We start from the raw sequence: 16,870 nt of genomic DNA, 5'->3' as shown, positions 1-16,870 counted from the left end.
TTATGTATATTAGTGTAAACTTAAATTCTTAATATTTTATATCTTAACTTAAATTCATATATTAAATTAGTTTTTATATCTTAACATTAAAAAATATATTTTATTTTTTATATTAACTTATTAAATATATTTTATTCTTGTCTTAACCTAAAAATATATTTTATTTTTATTTTAACTTAAAAATATATTTTAATCTTTATCTTAATTTTAAAAAAAGATATTTTATTCTTATCTTAATCTATTACATAAATTATATTATTAACTTAAATTATTAAATATACTCAATTCTTATCTTAAATTATTAAATATAATTAATTCTTATTTTAACTTAAAACATATCTTTTATTCTTATCTTAACTTAAAATATATTTTTATTTTAACTACAAAAATATATTTTATTTTTATCTTAACTACAAAAAACTATATTATATTTTTATCTTAAATTTAAAATATTGTCATAATAAAATATAAATATTTAAGTTAAGTTAAGAATAAATTATATTTTTAAATTTAAGATAATATTAAACTGTATTTTAAAAATTAAAATAAGAATAAAATATATTTTCAGGTTACAAAAAGAATAAAAATATATTTAATAAAATATTTTTTAAATGTTAAGATATAAAATTAATTTAATATGTGAATTAAAGTTAAGATATATAAAATATTAAGAATTTAAGTTTACACGAATATACAACATATATAATATATATAGTCAAGTTTGAATCAAATAACTATTTTGGTTCAATGGTTGAGCTTTGGTTCTTCAACCTTAAACCCCAAGTTCAAATCCCTTAGTTATCATTTAAGTGCCTAAAATTTTATTTCCAGGGTAACACATGTCATTACACTTAATAGACACATGACAGCATTTGATTTGAGGGTTTAAGTTTATTTTAAAGTATTAAAATTTGGCTCAAATTGATATAATATATAAGTAACCAAATGTATAATTATACTAAATATTTTAACTATCATATCAGCTTCTCCGTTAAATATTAACGACAAATGTCTTAATTGAATGCATTTAAATAGTTGAGTGACGCGGTTGATAAAATTTCAAAATGGTGGACAAAATGAAAAGATGCAATAATTACGTGGTTGAGCCTTTTAGAATTTAATTTTTTATAAATTAAATTATTAGTGCTCGTCGTTATTGGTACTCGTCGAACGTCGTAGAATTTTTATCTCTTATCCTTCTTATAATATTTTGTTACTGTATATAAATTTAAAAGTTGGGATTACAGAGTACAGCTCTGAGGAAGGAACAAAAGTTGTAAACTATACCATTGACCACTCAACTATGTAGCCCTTTTACTTTAGTCACCGATCTTTTAATTTTATCAATCAAGACACTTAACATTTTAATTATGTTCAATCAGACCACTTGCCATTAACAATAGACGGAAATACTGATGTGGCAGTTAAAAAATTGACATAATTAAACATTTAATCCTTAATAGTTATATATTCTATTAATTTGGTTCTAATTTAAATTTAATTTAATAAATTAATCATTCAATCAAGAAGTGACACTTGTCAATAAATGATTGGAAAGTTTTATTTATGAATTTTGATTTATTTAATTAAATAATTTTTTTATCCAATTAGAATGTGACACCAGATTAAAAGGGAATCAAACCTATGTCAAAGGCAATGAAAGAGTTGTCTAGTGCCTAAACCACTAGACCAAAGGCTCACAATGGTTTAGAATAAGCAACAAATAGTATTTGTCTTTTAAAGGTTTGTTAATGATAAAACAAAGTAGAAATAAAAGAAATAAAATTAGAACCTACCTAAATTATAAAATAAAATATCACATAAATTATTAAACAAATATAATATTTATTTTTTATAATTATTTTTATATTTTAAATTAAATTTTAAACTTACAATTTTTTAAATTATTTTTATTGTAAATTTTTCATCAATTACAATTTAAAATATTAGATTTATTTAATTATTTATGTGATATTTTATTTGAAAATTTATAATAATTTTTATATTTTAAAATTTAGAAATTTTAATTTATTTTTATTGTAAATCTTTAATCAATTACAATTTAAAATATTAAATTTGTTTAATTATTTATGTTATTTTTTATTTTAAAATTTATAGTTATTATAAAATTTAATTTAAAATATAAAAATAATTATAAAATAAATATTATATTTGTTTAATTATTTATGTGATATTTTATTTTATAATTTATGTAGGTTCTAATTTTATTTCTAATTTGTTTTATCATTAACAATCCTATAAAGGAAAAATACTATTTGTTGCATATTTTAAATCATTGAAAGCTTTTAGCCCATTGGTTTAGGCGCTTGGTAGCTCCTTCACTACCTTTGACATAGGTTTGATTCCCCTTCAGTGCAAAGTTAGCTCCTTTATTTTCACTTTAATGGTGACATGTGTTACCAATTGATTGGATAGAAAAATAATTTAACTAAATAAATCAAAATTTATAAATAAAACTTTTCAATCATGTATTGACAAGTGTCACTTCCTGATTAAATGATTAATTTATTAAATTAAATTAGGACTAAATTGATAGAATATATAAATATTAAGGACTAAATGTTTAATTATGCCAATTTTTTAACTGCCACGTCGACATTTTCGTCAATTGTTAATAACAAGTGATCTGATTGACAAAATTGAAAGATCGGTGACAAAAGTAAAAGGGCTATATAGTTGAGTGGTCAATTCTATAGTTTACCCTAATTAATAATATAATATCCAAAGGCACTTCTGAAATTTTAGGATTTTTATGTTTTTATATAATCATTAATATTTGAATTATTAATAAATCTATCAAAAATTATTGATAAAACAATTTAAATTAAATATTGTAAAATAATTTTTTTAAAATTTAATAAAATTTTAATCTTTAATTTTGTTTAAAAAAATTAATGTTTTATTTTATTAAACTAATTGATTGATAAAATCTTCATTCTAAAATTACTAGAAACAATCAATTTTATGTATACAAAAATTCAATATCACCTATTTTAAATGTTTTTTCTTCGTATAAATATGACAAAATCTAATGTATATTAATGTATCGTACAAAAGTATTAAAATCTGAGAATTCAAAGTAATACGTTTACATGGTGTAGGAGAAAAATACAAGATGTAGAATGAAAAGGCCAACAACGACGAACAGAGTAGAAAACAAGAACAAGATTTTGGTTACAAAAGTACGAGGACGAGTAATGATTAAGGAAGCTTAATTCCCAGAAATGAAATGGGGTGTGCTTGACATCATGGTTTTGAATTCTTGAAAATCCACCAAACCGTCAAAGTTGGTGTCGTAGAAGCGGATCATGCGTCTGCAATCTTTGCCGCTGTTTTCATCCCACATTCCCAGTCTCCCCAACACGCTTTCCAGCTCTTCACATGATATGAATCCGTCTCCATTCAAATCGAACACCTTGAATGCCTTGGCTAGGTCACTCTCTTCTTCTTCTTCTTCAATGATGTTTTTATTGGAGATGGAATCATAGAACGACGAGAATTCATCAAAGTTCATACATGGTTTTCCCACCAAGGACTCCATCTCCTGCAGGCTGAACTGTGGGTCGAGGAGCCTATTCAGTTCCTCCACGCTGACAAAGCCATCCCCGTTCTTGTCGAGCTTCTCGAATATCCGTTGCAGGTCTTTCTTGTTTAGGGCTGGACACATGTCGTCTATGACAAACTAAACATCACCATTAACATCCACTGCTGAACCTTTCTGATTTCGTGTTTCTTCAGGGACTAACTAACACCATAATCAAGAGGCTCTTTATATATGCGTGTGCGTATACAAAATACAAATAGCCGAAGAAAGTGCTTTGTGTTTTGTACGGTTAGTGAATTGTGAGAATTCAGTTTGTGGAGAAGAGAGGTAAGGAACCTTGCAATACGGAAAATTATTAATGGCAAAAATATATTTTTTTTGACTTGATTTTTTCCACTTTTTAATCTATTTTTAACGACTTAAAAAGATTTTTTAAAAAATAAATCGGTAATGTCCTCAGAATATTCTGAGAAGGAAAAAGGAATTAGATAGGAATATTAATTTGAGACGACTGACCATAATTTAAAAAATAAAAAGGGCATCACATACAATATTTGGGAAAGTTGATTTCCAAGGGCAACTGCCAATTACATACAATATTTTCTTCCTATGGAACCCTAAAATTAAACGCTTGGGATATTATGCGCCACCTCCTGTTTTTGTGCGTCGGTTATATAAACATAAGAACTACGCAAATAATTAAACATTTTCAAATTTAAACACACTGCAATATATACCAAACATTTGGCTTTTTTAAAAAGAATGAAGAGTAGAGAAAGAGCAAGGTTTCGCGTTCATCACCCCTCTTAGACCATTATAACTAGACAGATTAATTGGCCTTTAACTTATCTGAAAAGAATAAACGGCTTGATGTTTCTCTCCAAGCGTTGAAATTCATGGCTTTAAGCTGAACTCCCCAGGTTCACTGAAAGTTTCCTCCAATTGCTCTATTTTGTTGATTCTGAAGCCCCTCGTCCTCAGTTCCTCTGGGAAAGCAGTATCTTTGTAGTCAATGTTCTCAAGAATCCATCCCTTGTTCTGTATTGATCCTCCCACTTTTACCTGTTCCCGGCAACCATGTTATTACGAAGCCCAACTCCAACTTAAGTAAGCTCAAAGTCCTAAATAAAATTGCTTCAATCGTATGTAAAATCGACTTCCACATTTACAGGCAGACAAGGGTCTCATTCTTGAATAAGTTTTTTGAACATTTTCTAACGATGATAATGGATGAACTGTATGAATTATGATATGATTGGGAAGGCAGAGACTGTCAGGCATTATTTTCGAGCGAGACCGATCTAATAAAATTGAAGTCATGAAAGTGAAAGCCAATATCATCCTTGCGTTATTTCACAATATATCAATAATCCTAGCACTCATAGACAATGCTTAAAACACTAATTTTTGCAAAAAAAAAAATTGTAGCAAACAGTGCAATGGAAAAACCAATTAAAAGGGAATAACAGATTAAACAATGCAAGGAATCTACCATGAGTTTGGTGTGGCATACCTTGGCACCATCAACAGAGTTGACGATAAGAGCTCCATCCAAGGATAAATTTTCGAGAAGAATGTTGCAACCCTTAAGAGCCAAGGTAGACCTTTGAGAAATGGAGCAACTTCCACTAACATTGCTTTTGATCTCAGCAAAAGTCAGCCCCCGTATAGGTTTCCATGTAATACGCGGCCACACTTCCACCTCTTGTCCATTGAAAACCTGTTTTACTGGATCCTCCAGTTGGACACCGGCCTGCCAAACAGATTAAAATTGGAACCTCAAAGATTTATCTATAAAATGAGGGTTATAAAGAGGGATAAAAAAAGAAAGATTCTAGACAATGAGAGTTTTAGCAATTAAATTTAACAAAAGGATAATATGACCACCTTCTGAAGGATGCAACTGTTCGCACGATATATAGCCATTTCTCCAGAGGTAGCACTGTGGTATGGGTTCCCTTTTGGTACCTTAAACCAAAGGTTGATTGAACATTAATAAATCAAATCTAATCAAACTGAGAAAGTTACCCAGAATATACCCTGAACCAACAACGGAAACACTCAATGATGACTATAAATATCCAAGCAGGAGCCTTGGGACAAAGATAGATACCCACATGCTGATTGCTTTTAATCAAAAAGTTTAAGGGAGGCAAAAAGCAAAGAGACACAAGCTTAGCATGATAAAATAAATGGAAAAGAAAAAGGCAAAGAGATGTTAGAATGATGAGCACCATCTAAATGAACTGTATAACATCACTATAATCAACACTAAGTTGGTCAAGTATGAGCATTATATTTAAGTCATGAATGTTAAAAGAACTAATTTACTTCGACAAAATTTAGTGTAAAGTTGCAGCAGAATACTAACGGGGTGATCAGCATATTTAAACCTGTATGATGCAAGGGGAACTAAAGAAAAACATAAATGATTTTCAAGCGGAGTTGTTCACCTTCTGAGATAGATTTCTAAAAAATATGTACAACGTCATCTAGATGTCACAGTTTTTCTATATTTAGATATTCACATAAGAACTCAATCACACTGTCGCACCATTGTGTATAGACCAACGAACACCAGAAATAACCACAAAGAATGTGGGTATCTTGAACACAAAGAGCTGCTGCCGAGGCATCTTGAACACCCCCAACGCATGAACACATAGGCCCTCGAGAGGAATTATGCAATTTACAAACATGAGCCGACAAGTCCTTAACACCTCCCCACGAATCAGATGAAGCAGCAGTTGTTCCAACACCCATGAAAGTTTTATCAAACCTGTATTAGCAACGATCAACAAGGTGTCCGAGCTTACCGCACAGCTGACACTGAAACCTACTCCGGCCACGACTCCTACCAGCAGGCGTATTGCTAGAATAACCATCTCGACCACCATGCACATTACCAGAATAATCACTCCTTCCTTAAGAAGATCCACGACCAACGTTCACGCCACCATTGCTAGTAATTTCAGCATTCACAACCAGAGCACCACCAGAGGAACCACCAACCTTTAAACTCGCCATATGAGCATTCAAAAGCAAGCCATCAGCTTGATCGAACGTTTTATCACCATAAAAAATGGACGATACTCCAGTGGGAGGCCATTTAAGATCGTCACTATTTGTTCATACTCCGACACCGGAGCACCAAAGGCAGCCAACCCGTCACACACTTCTTTGACCTAGGCAATGTAAGAGCGCATATTGAGATCCCCTTTGCGAAGCAACTTGAGTCGATAGTGCAAGCACATGATTGTAGTCGGAGATTTGTTTGCAAAAACAGCCGTCACTTTCGACCATATCGCCGCCGCCGTCTCAGCTCCAATCAAATGCAGGAGGATGGTAGGCCAAGTCACTAGGGCACTGTCTTGAGCCACAAACACCTCATATGCATCCTTCGCCACCACAGCACCACCATCAACCACCACCGTCGCACTCGAAGGACGCACATCGTTGATTAACAATTTCTCCAAATGGTCGCTTCTCACTGTGAGGAGAATCTGTTGATTCCAAAGCAAATAGTTGGATTCATCCAAAACTACGCTGACCCATTTGTTTGAGAACGAGCCACCGCCAAGACCAGACCCATCAACCACAGGCATCGTCAAGCAAGAACAAAAAAATAAAACCAGGATCGCACCATGGCAAAAGATACCATGTCAACTTTTATTCTTGACTTTGGTTTTCCTTCTTTTAAACTTTATTTTATGTATACGTTAAATTGGGTAATCATTCCTTACACTTGACAGGCAATATATAGGGATACCCTCACACTTTCCATGCTCACCAATCAACCCTCAACAACTTACCTACCATGGGTTCCACCACTATGATAGCCAGCTATCATTCACACTTTTTATCACACAGACCGTAAACCCCACTCAACAACTTTTGTACCATATGTAGTGGGCGTAAGGTAATTAACGTTAGGTTGAGAATAGTTTTTGTGAAAGATCTTTAATTATGAATTATCTATTATGAGATTCAATTTTACGATTATAAGATTAAGAGTCTTGTGTTCTATTAATTGAGTTGGATGGGTAATTTCTACAGTTCATCAGGTGAAGAATTTCCTAATTTTCAACACTCTTGACCATGGTGATTGTGTAAGTAAATAATCAATGTTATATAGTCCAAACTTGAAATCTGATAGAACTTCTCAAGGCTCAGTACTTTATGCATCACACTATCCACCTAGATATGAAATATCTAGTTGGTCATTTTGAGCCAGAAAACTTACTTGGTTTATATTTCCAGGGAAAGGAGAATAACCCGTCTCACAATTAGCATCTCCATCAGGATGTCCAGTGGCCCTTAGCAGAGGATCAAGTTGATTGTATTCCACATTGATCACCATTGACCTCCCTGAAGTTAACATCAAAGTCACGTTACTGGTAGTGGTGATGCATAAATCCTGTGAATTTGATGCCTAAAACACCTATCATATCAGAGTTGTATTATACATGCATACACAGAACAGAAAATGAAAAGAAGGGGTGGAGAAGAAAGAGGAAATTATGCACCATCCTATATCTTAAAAAACTTTAGCATGAACAAGCAGCACTGAAGAAATCAGAAATTACTTGAAAAAGAGGCCTTATTTTAGTCAATTGTTGACATCCCTAGAGAAATAGGTTCATAAGCAAATAGTCAACGCAATTGGCAGTTCTGGCATCCAATAATTAGAGGAGTTTCATATAAAAGTACCGTCACTGTGAGTGAGTCTTGTAATTCCTCCAATGGCTTCTTTTGCTTTTTGCTGAACAGCAAGAGAATTGACGTGGTAGTGTTTAGTAGCACTGACTCCCAGTGATGCTGGAATGGCCTGCATTGAAATAGTAAAATTTTATTCACAACCAAGTTTGCACTTTTACAATAAGAACAATTAAACATGAAGTGATAGAATTTTAGCAGTTAACCTTGAACAGAAGTCCATTTGTGTCTTGGAAAAAGAGAACCCAGCTCTGACCAGCATCACGCCTAGCAAAAAGTATGACATGAAATACAAGAAATTATCCACTATACCAATTTCAAAAAAGGGGCAGTTGGCATTATATGCAATGTCTGTTGCAGTGCAGATAAATGTCAAGACAACTAAGATTAAAAAGAGCTTGAATATAGATACGAGTGTATGGCAGCTAGACAATATCACATTCACATGGGTAGAATATCAGTTTGTTTAAATGTGTCGTAACCATTTTTCGTCCGGACACGAAATATTTATTTGGAAGGAAAATTGATATGAATAAATGGTTTTGAAAATAATTTGAGAGTCGCCATCGGCCTTTTGGGTCAGGTAGGTCAAATACCTAAAAATTATTTTTAAAAAGAATTTTAAGAAAACATCAATAAAAAATGAACTGATCTGCGTTTATAACCAAATATTCGTTTTTTTTAATAATAAAAAGGGATTCGTGGTCGGTTACGTTTAGGGAAGGATTAGCACCCCTACAACGCCCAAAATTGGTACTTTTTTAATTATAAATTGTCTATATTATTAAAAATTTAAAAATTCAAAATATATTTAATTTATAATCCTATTATTTCAAAATTATATAAAAAATATTTATTTATTTAAAAATATCGGAAAAGGACTTATAGGTGTCTTAAAACAGCTCTTTTCTTTTATATTAATAAATATTAATTTGAATAAAATTAAATAATAATTTTTATAATTTTTAATTTTAAAATATCAGAATATGACATCCAGTTGTATTAAGACTGCCCTTTTCTTCGATATTGATAAATAAATATTAAAATAATTTATTGAAAAAATATAAATAATTATTTATTATATTTATTTATGACTACATAATAATAATAAAAATATTTAAATATATAAACAAGTAAAATTAAAACAATAAAAATACAATTAGAACGATATATTTAAAAACAGTAAAATAAATGAAAATATTTAAAATTAGTGACTAAATTATAGTAAAATTAAAATTAAATACCTAATTCACATTTAATCAAAATTATAGGGATTAAACATATCATTTTCCTTATTTATTAATTTGGTGACTAAAATAAAATTATATAAAATTCATATATCAAATTAAAATAAATTAAAAATATATACTTGGGATTAAAATATTAATTATTAAAATTAAAGGACTAAATATGACATTTATCCTAAATATATTATTAATACGGTTAATGGCTAAAATATAATAAAATAAAATTTAAACACTAAATTAAAATGATTAAAAGTCAATTTCAGTGACTAAATTGCAAAGTTACAGACCTATAAGGGTTGCGGAAAGGGTTTACCCTTTCTTAAATTACACAGATACCCTCCCCAAAACGATGTCGTTTGGGGAGGGTTTTAAATACCCTAAACGCCTGGCCCGAAGGGCCAAGCTTCCTCATTTGCCTCTTTCCTTTCTCTCTCAAAATGAGAGAACCAGAGTTCTCTCTGGTTTCTCTCTAGTTTCCCTCGTCGGAGGGAAACCGGTAGCCATAGGCCACCGTAATCCGCCGTCGGCCACCGCCGCCGGCCACCGTGAACGGTGGCCGAAATTTACAAAATACCCCCCAAAGCGTAGATCTAAACGTCCTAATGCCCGATCTAAGGTTATTTTAACCTAAATCCCATAATATATCGTAAATCTACGATTTTCACCTTCGGCGTTTCGGTTCTCCGATGACTCGTGGAGGCTCTCACGGCGGCGATTTCCTCGGTAAGTCTCTTTTTTTTCTTCTTTCGGTTTGTATTTTCTGGGATCGTTGGTGTAACTCTTTCTCTGTATCTTTTTTCTTTTTTTTTTCTGTTTGTTGTTGTCCGTTTGTTGTCGTCCGTCTGTTGTCGTCCGTCCCCTCTTTCTTTTGCAGATTTGGTGAGGCTTTATAGCCACCACTGGTGTCCTCTTCGACCCGGGTAAAGAGAAGAGGATCGGTGAGTCACCATAACTATGGTGGTGACTCACCATAGAGCTCGACATGTGGAGGGCTTCGTGGCGTTCTGGAGACTTCGGCGAGGCTGGTGTCGTGGCAACAGTAGTGTCGACGTGGGGCGGCTGGAAGCTGAAGCAGCGCCGCGTGGACTTCTGGAAGCTTGGAGAGGCGTGGCAGCTGGAATGGCTTCAGAGGCGGCTGGAAACCCTTGAGGCGGCTGCGCACGGGGCTAGGGTTAGAAAACCCTAACTGAATGTTACAAACCCTAAAGGGTTTGAGTTCTGTTGGGCCGATTGTAATTGTAATTGGGCCCCAATTTTGGGCCTTGTAATAATATATTTAATAATAATATAATATATATAATATAATAATAATTATTTTAATAATTTTAATTTAAGTAAAATGAAAAATTAGTGTTTACAAATGTTATAGCCTAAAAGATTAGAAAACAAAGTTTTGGTACCTGTACAGAGAGCCAAGGGAAAGAGCAGAGACAAATATCATCAAATATGGAGTTTCAGTGTCAAAAAGAAATAAAATAATGGCAACTTGTAATACAGAAACATAAAGAAACTTGCAAAGGCATGAATTTTTTTTCCAGATTCCAGATTTTAGAAGCAATGTAAGCATTTGAGACATACCATACATTCAGAAGGCCACTAGAATAAAGAAGTGGGTGCACATCACCATGGCCATGAGGTTTTGTCTAACAAGAGAACACCACAAAAGATTTAAAGGGAAGAACCTTTCAGTTTTATATTGCTGTTGTTACCTGAATTTTGTACTTGTCATGAGGGTCCAAAGCAAGCCTAGCATCATTATCATCTAAGCACGCAACTTTCACCTAAAGATATGACACTTAAGTAAACGAACTTAACAAAAGCTCTCACAAAAAACACATAATAAGTGATCACATACCTATTTAAGAAGTTTAACTTGAGTAGGTTTCATCCCAAAATAAAGGTTTGATTCTAAAAGGTTTATGGTACAGTCATGTGTGTCATCTGATGTCATTATAACAAAAGGAACCTCCTTTTGACACGTGGCTAAAGTTGAGAAAGAGAGAGAGAAAGAAAAACAAACCTCAGAGATAATAAAGAGAGTTAAGTTATAAAATACAATAAACAGTGGAATATTATTCTAAAAGGCTGGAAGTGAATATGCTTTTTTTCTTTTTTTTACTTGGTAAGCTAAGCATGTTAACATGAACACATCTTGGGAAAATGTGAGTAAAACTATGAACTAGTACTATTTTCTAGACCAGAGAGGTTGTTTACAAAGTATTTAATAAGATCAGGTGACTTAGACAATTGCATCTAGTAAGCTAGATTTTTAAACAGACTTCTGTTGTGCCTTTCTCATCCCTAGTAACTATTGTAAGTGAGAGGTTGATCATATGGAACCTCATTACAGTGAAACTTGGAGCTCTTTTCAACTTGTTCATTCTATTCAACATTCCTCGTGTAAAAGGTAACCTATGTACAGCAAAAAATAAGTTGTCAACTCTTGACTTCTTTAAAAGTGACTTTTCCAGTAATTGCTCTAGTTTAAACCTATGTTCATCGAAGTGGAGTTCTTTCCGAAGTGGAGTTCTTTCTGTGGTTGGAGATAAGGAGGTAAGAAAATGCTCATACAATTCAACAAGTAAAACCGAGTACGCTGAACTGCTCAGTAGTCTCCCATTGGTTGCTTCCATACATGATACTGGAGAACAATAACACTTGATCTTTCTTGATCATGTGGAGGAGCAAATTTTATAAAATGACTAATAAAAATTTGGAACTGTAACGCCTGCTAAAACAATGAGATGCCGAACAAACCTTGTGAAAGCCTACTGCTAGCTTCCTGAAGAGCCAGAATGGACACAATGTAGAGTTGTAAGAAACATGTTCCTGTTGTGGTCTCTGCTGGAAGTGCTACCTACAATGTGTACAATGTTGCTAGTCAAACATTTTGTTTTAGGGTGTTCAAACTGGTCAAAGTAATAAAACATAAAATACAATATCAAACCTTTTTTAAAAAAGGAAAAAAGCACCAATCCAATATCTCTCTAATGCAAAAAAGCATAAGTCATGGACTCATGGGAACCAACAGCTAACACAAAAGTATATATCACACATATTTTAACTATTCAGACTTGCCTAGTTGTCATGAAACCAAATAATTGAAATTAACAGGATAAAATATATATATATATTGTTAGTCTATAGGGTATCTACCTTAATTCCATTGTACCCAAGACGTTCACCAATCCCAACTGCAACAAGGACAAATGCTGCATTTTGGGCTTCTTTGACACCTGCCTCCTCAAATTTGATGAAATTATCATCACCAAAAGAAAGAACTTCTTCTGTTGGGACTTGGGACCTGCAAAAGCAATTCTTTGCGTTTAAGACAAAGTTGCACAGAACTCGAGAGGACATGCCTCAGGGTACAGAAAACTTATTACTAATATCAATTTACATTAATATAATCATGTACGCAGTACAACCATAGAAACGTAAATAATAAATTGAAGTTACAAAGTGAAAGACGAATTTCCTTACCGAAGGTACGAAGCCGTCGTATGGGTTCTTCCCTTCTTTTGAGTCGGCTAAGGGCTCGCTAGCATTTTTAACATAGGTAGCTTAGCAACCTAAAAAAAGGTTCAACAGTAAGCTCAAGAATATAATATTAAAAATCGCTTAAATACAAATTATCCGTATCCAACAGCAGAGGGAATGGTTTTTTTTTTCTTAAAAAACACCCATTTCGTTCCTTTAATTTTTCTTCTCATCCATAATTTAATTGCAATTACCAAAAATAAAAGAAATTCCATTTTCAGTAATTAAAATATTTTTTTGTAAACGTAAAAGAAATTAAACCATAATAGGATATTGTAGGATTCCATGGTTCTTCAAAAAATAATATGATGGAGACCTGAGCGAAAAAGGCTTTCTTTTGCTCGTCCTCAACACCAGGATCCTGCCAATGCTGAAACAAATGGCACTGTCCAAAACCCATCAACATCTTCGCCAACTCTCTCTGCCAAAACAACCAAACAGAGTATACATATACGCGTATATGAGTCACTTTTACGAAATGGGGAATTTAGGACATGCAAAACCTTATCCAGATGAAAGAGATGGAGATTCTTGACAAGATTAGGAGGCCAATCTCCGGCGTTGATGTTGAGATCGGACAGAACCTTCGCCACTGAACCGGCCGTCGCCGAAGCCATTATCGCCGGAAATGTATTTTTTCGAATAAAGTATGAAGAAAAAATAGGAGAAGAATGTTACAAATAAAAAATAAAAAAAGGGAATCGAACTTCTAACGTGAATTATTATAGTATGAACTATGAAGCGTGAAGGAGAGAGAAGATGAAATCAGATCAGTGACAGAGTGGCACAGCAATTAGCATCCGCATCTCTAATTCCTTCATTCTGCCTAATTCCACCCCTTAAGAGTACTCTGAGAGAATCTACAATTATACCACTTCTAAATCTCTTTAAACCAAACAAATGTTACTTGAGAGAATGTCTTCAGTTAACACTCTCTACCTAACACATTAAAAACATATGTTCCACTTACACCATCAACCAATTGAATATTTGGATAATATGTACAAAATAATCTTATATCAGATGTTCTTCAAATTTAGATATATATGTAATTTTATTCTAGTTAATGTGTTTAAATGAAAAGAAGAATACGAAAATAATGAGAAATTTATACAATTTATTCATATGAAATATATGCGATACTTTCATCAAATTTTATATTTATAGTCATAAAAAGTATTATATTTAATAGATCTTAAAATCTAAAATCCATGATCGACGTCCACAAATAACATATATTTATAATAAAAAAATAAGGTAACGTTTGGTTCGTTGGAATCCCTTGGAATTAGGGGGAATTGGAATTGGAATTAGAGAGGGAAAATAAATTACATCCAAAACATTATATAATTAAAATCCTTTGGAGGAGGGAATGTGAAATTTGACCATACTAACCTCATCAATCTTTTGGTATTTGGGTCGGATTTAAAAAAAAAATTCAGGTTCGGGTCGGATTTTTTTAAGTGTGATATTCGGGTCGGGTTCGAGTTTAGGGTGAAAAATACCTGATCCGACCAAAAAAATATATAATTTTACCTTATATATTTAGGAATAATTACAATAATACCCCTCTATATATAATTTTTTTTCAATTAAGTCACTGTTTTTATTGAATAAAAATAATTTTTTATTATTTCGGGTCGGGTCGGGTTTCTAATTCATATATTCGGGTCCAGTCGAGTGAAACTTTATTTTGGTCAGGTCGGGTCGGGTGGACCAAAAACCAGACCCAACCCGACCCATGGCCATCCCTAATTAGGATAATTTTAACTTATGATATTTATTAATATGATTTTTGTAATTTATTGAAATGAATAATCAATCAATAAAATGAAAATATAATATTTTTTAAATTTTTATAATATATTGCTACATGTAAGTTATAAAACAAACTAAAATTAAGCAAAAAACAAGAATGACAATTTTGTCATTTTACATTACTGAAATCAAATTCATCTGACATGTCTGCAAACCAAACAGAATATGGAATTAGATTCCAATTCAATTTCCTGCCAACCAAACAGGTTTCAGATTCAGATTCAGATTCTAATTCCTTCAGATTTCAATTCCTTACAGATTCCAATTCCCTCAGAAACATTCCAGCGAACCAAACGCTACCCAAGTTTTAAAATATTTTTAGAATATTTCAAATAAAAAACATAGACCAATGGCTCAATGCTTATGCTAATACTTCATACAATATTCAGTCAAATGTTGGTGTTGTTCCAACTTGATCGATTTGGCTCCACCTTACTTGAGCATGTTGTTGATCTCTACATACTTCTTTGCAAATTTGAATTCAGAAATTGTTTGTGTTAAATGAAATTCGGGCATATATGTGAAGTTTTATTAAATATATATAATACGGAGGGAAACAAAAAAACCTGCAGACAACAAATTGGAGAAACGACCTTATAGCAATCTCCTGGCAGCAAATAAATTTTAGGAAACACCAATAGCCATTTTATTTCTAAAATTCTTGTTCTGTTACAAGATACACAAGACAATGTATAAGTTGTAAAATGTAAATCTTAAAACAAAAACGGAAGAAAGTATACAGATGGGTGCTAACTAATTTCTGCAGAGGCAGAAAAATGCTAAAAATACACAGAAATTGCTCTTTCTCTGTTAGAAGTATAACAGAACTGATAAGTGTGAGTGTGTAGTTGATTATAACGGGTTTGTAACTGTGCCATACATGTGGCATTAGCTGTGTCGATTAGTTGTTAATCAGTTAGTAGAGTTATTAGAGCTAATTGTTCATATAATGTATATAAAGTTGTGTATACTTCAGTAATAAAGCATGCAAGTTTTTCCAGTTTCTTTTTATGTTAAACTACCATTCTAACATGGTATCTTTCGCCACTGATCTTGGAGTTTTCTTTTTCGCTTTTGTTGCTTGAAGTTCCTTTGTGACATAGTTCTCTGTCAATGCTAAGTCATTTACTCACAAGAAGGTAAATGTTATTCTTGATGAGATGAATTTTCTCCTTTGGAAGTAGCAGATTTTGCTCACCATTCGGAGCCATCATTTGGAATGATTTCTGTGTTGTGGTGACTCCGCAAGAGACTATTGTTGATGATGATGGTATCGCTCGTGTTAATGAAGCATATGAAGACTTCGTGGCTCAAGATAGTGCCCTTGCTTCATGGTTGTTATCCACTATCAGTACTCATCTTTTCCCCCAATTTGTCGGTGCTGAAATGATGGCGGCTGTCTGGAGTATTGTTCTTCAATTCTTTGCTAATCGCTCAACGACTGTGGTAATGAGTCTCCACTATAGACTTCAGTTGTTAAAGAAAGGAGGTGATAGTATGTGTACTTACCTTACTCGTGTGAAAGAGGTTTGCAAAGCTTTAGCTTCTTATGGTAGTGTTGCACCTCAAATTAAGCACATTGCAAGTATTCTAAAGGGTTTTCTACGAGAATATCAACCCTTTATGGCAGTTATAACTTCCATGAGAGAAACATTGTCTTTGGATAACATTTACACTATGCTTCTTGATGCAGAAACACAACTTGCTAGTTTTGAAGATCAGTTGGAAACCTTACCAATGAGTGCTAACGTTGCTCATGGGGAGATTTGAAACTCGGTGATGTCGAGTTCGGGTTATGATCAATGATCTGGAACTCGAACTGGTGGTAGAGGTGGTGGTCAGTCACAGGTGCAATGTCAGCTTTGTGGGAAGATTAGACACCTTGTTGATCGGTGTTGGCATAGATTTGATGAAGATTCCTCATGTGTTACAACTGCTAGTTGAGGATCAAATCAATCGGATCATAAGGTAGCCTCTTCTACAT

The 16,870-nt window shown here is 32.8% G+C and overlaps 1 protein-coding gene and 1 pseudogene across 1 annotated transcript; both read right to left on the bottom strand.

The window, feature by feature from the left end:
• Positions 1-3,160: 3,160 nt before the first annotated feature.
• LOC120216850 (probable calcium-binding protein CML44) lies at positions 3,161-3,870 on the bottom strand. Its single transcript, XM_039214141.1, has one exon. The coding sequence runs from the start codon at positions 3,686-3,688 to the stop codon at positions 3,233-3,235; it is 456 nt and encodes a 151-aa protein (XP_039070072.1). The 5' UTR covers positions 3,689-3,870; the 3' UTR covers positions 3,161-3,232.
• Positions 3,871-4,283: 413 nt separating this feature from the next.
• Positions 4,284-12,942, bottom strand: LOC120216825 (annotated as a pseudogene).
• Between the last annotated feature and the right edge of the window lie 3,928 nt (positions 12,943-16,870).

The sequence above is a fragment of the Hibiscus syriacus genome, unplaced genomic scaffold (genome assembly GCF_006381635.1).
Source record: "Hibiscus syriacus cultivar Baekdansim isolate YM2019G1 unplaced genomic scaffold, ASM638163v2 tig00110174_pilon, whole genome shotgun sequence".
Taxonomy (NCBI): domain Eukaryota; kingdom Viridiplantae; phylum Streptophyta; class Magnoliopsida; order Malvales; family Malvaceae; genus Hibiscus; species Hibiscus syriacus.
Note: the sequence above shows the minus strand (reverse complement) of the source record. Positions and strands in the feature narration are given on the sequence as shown.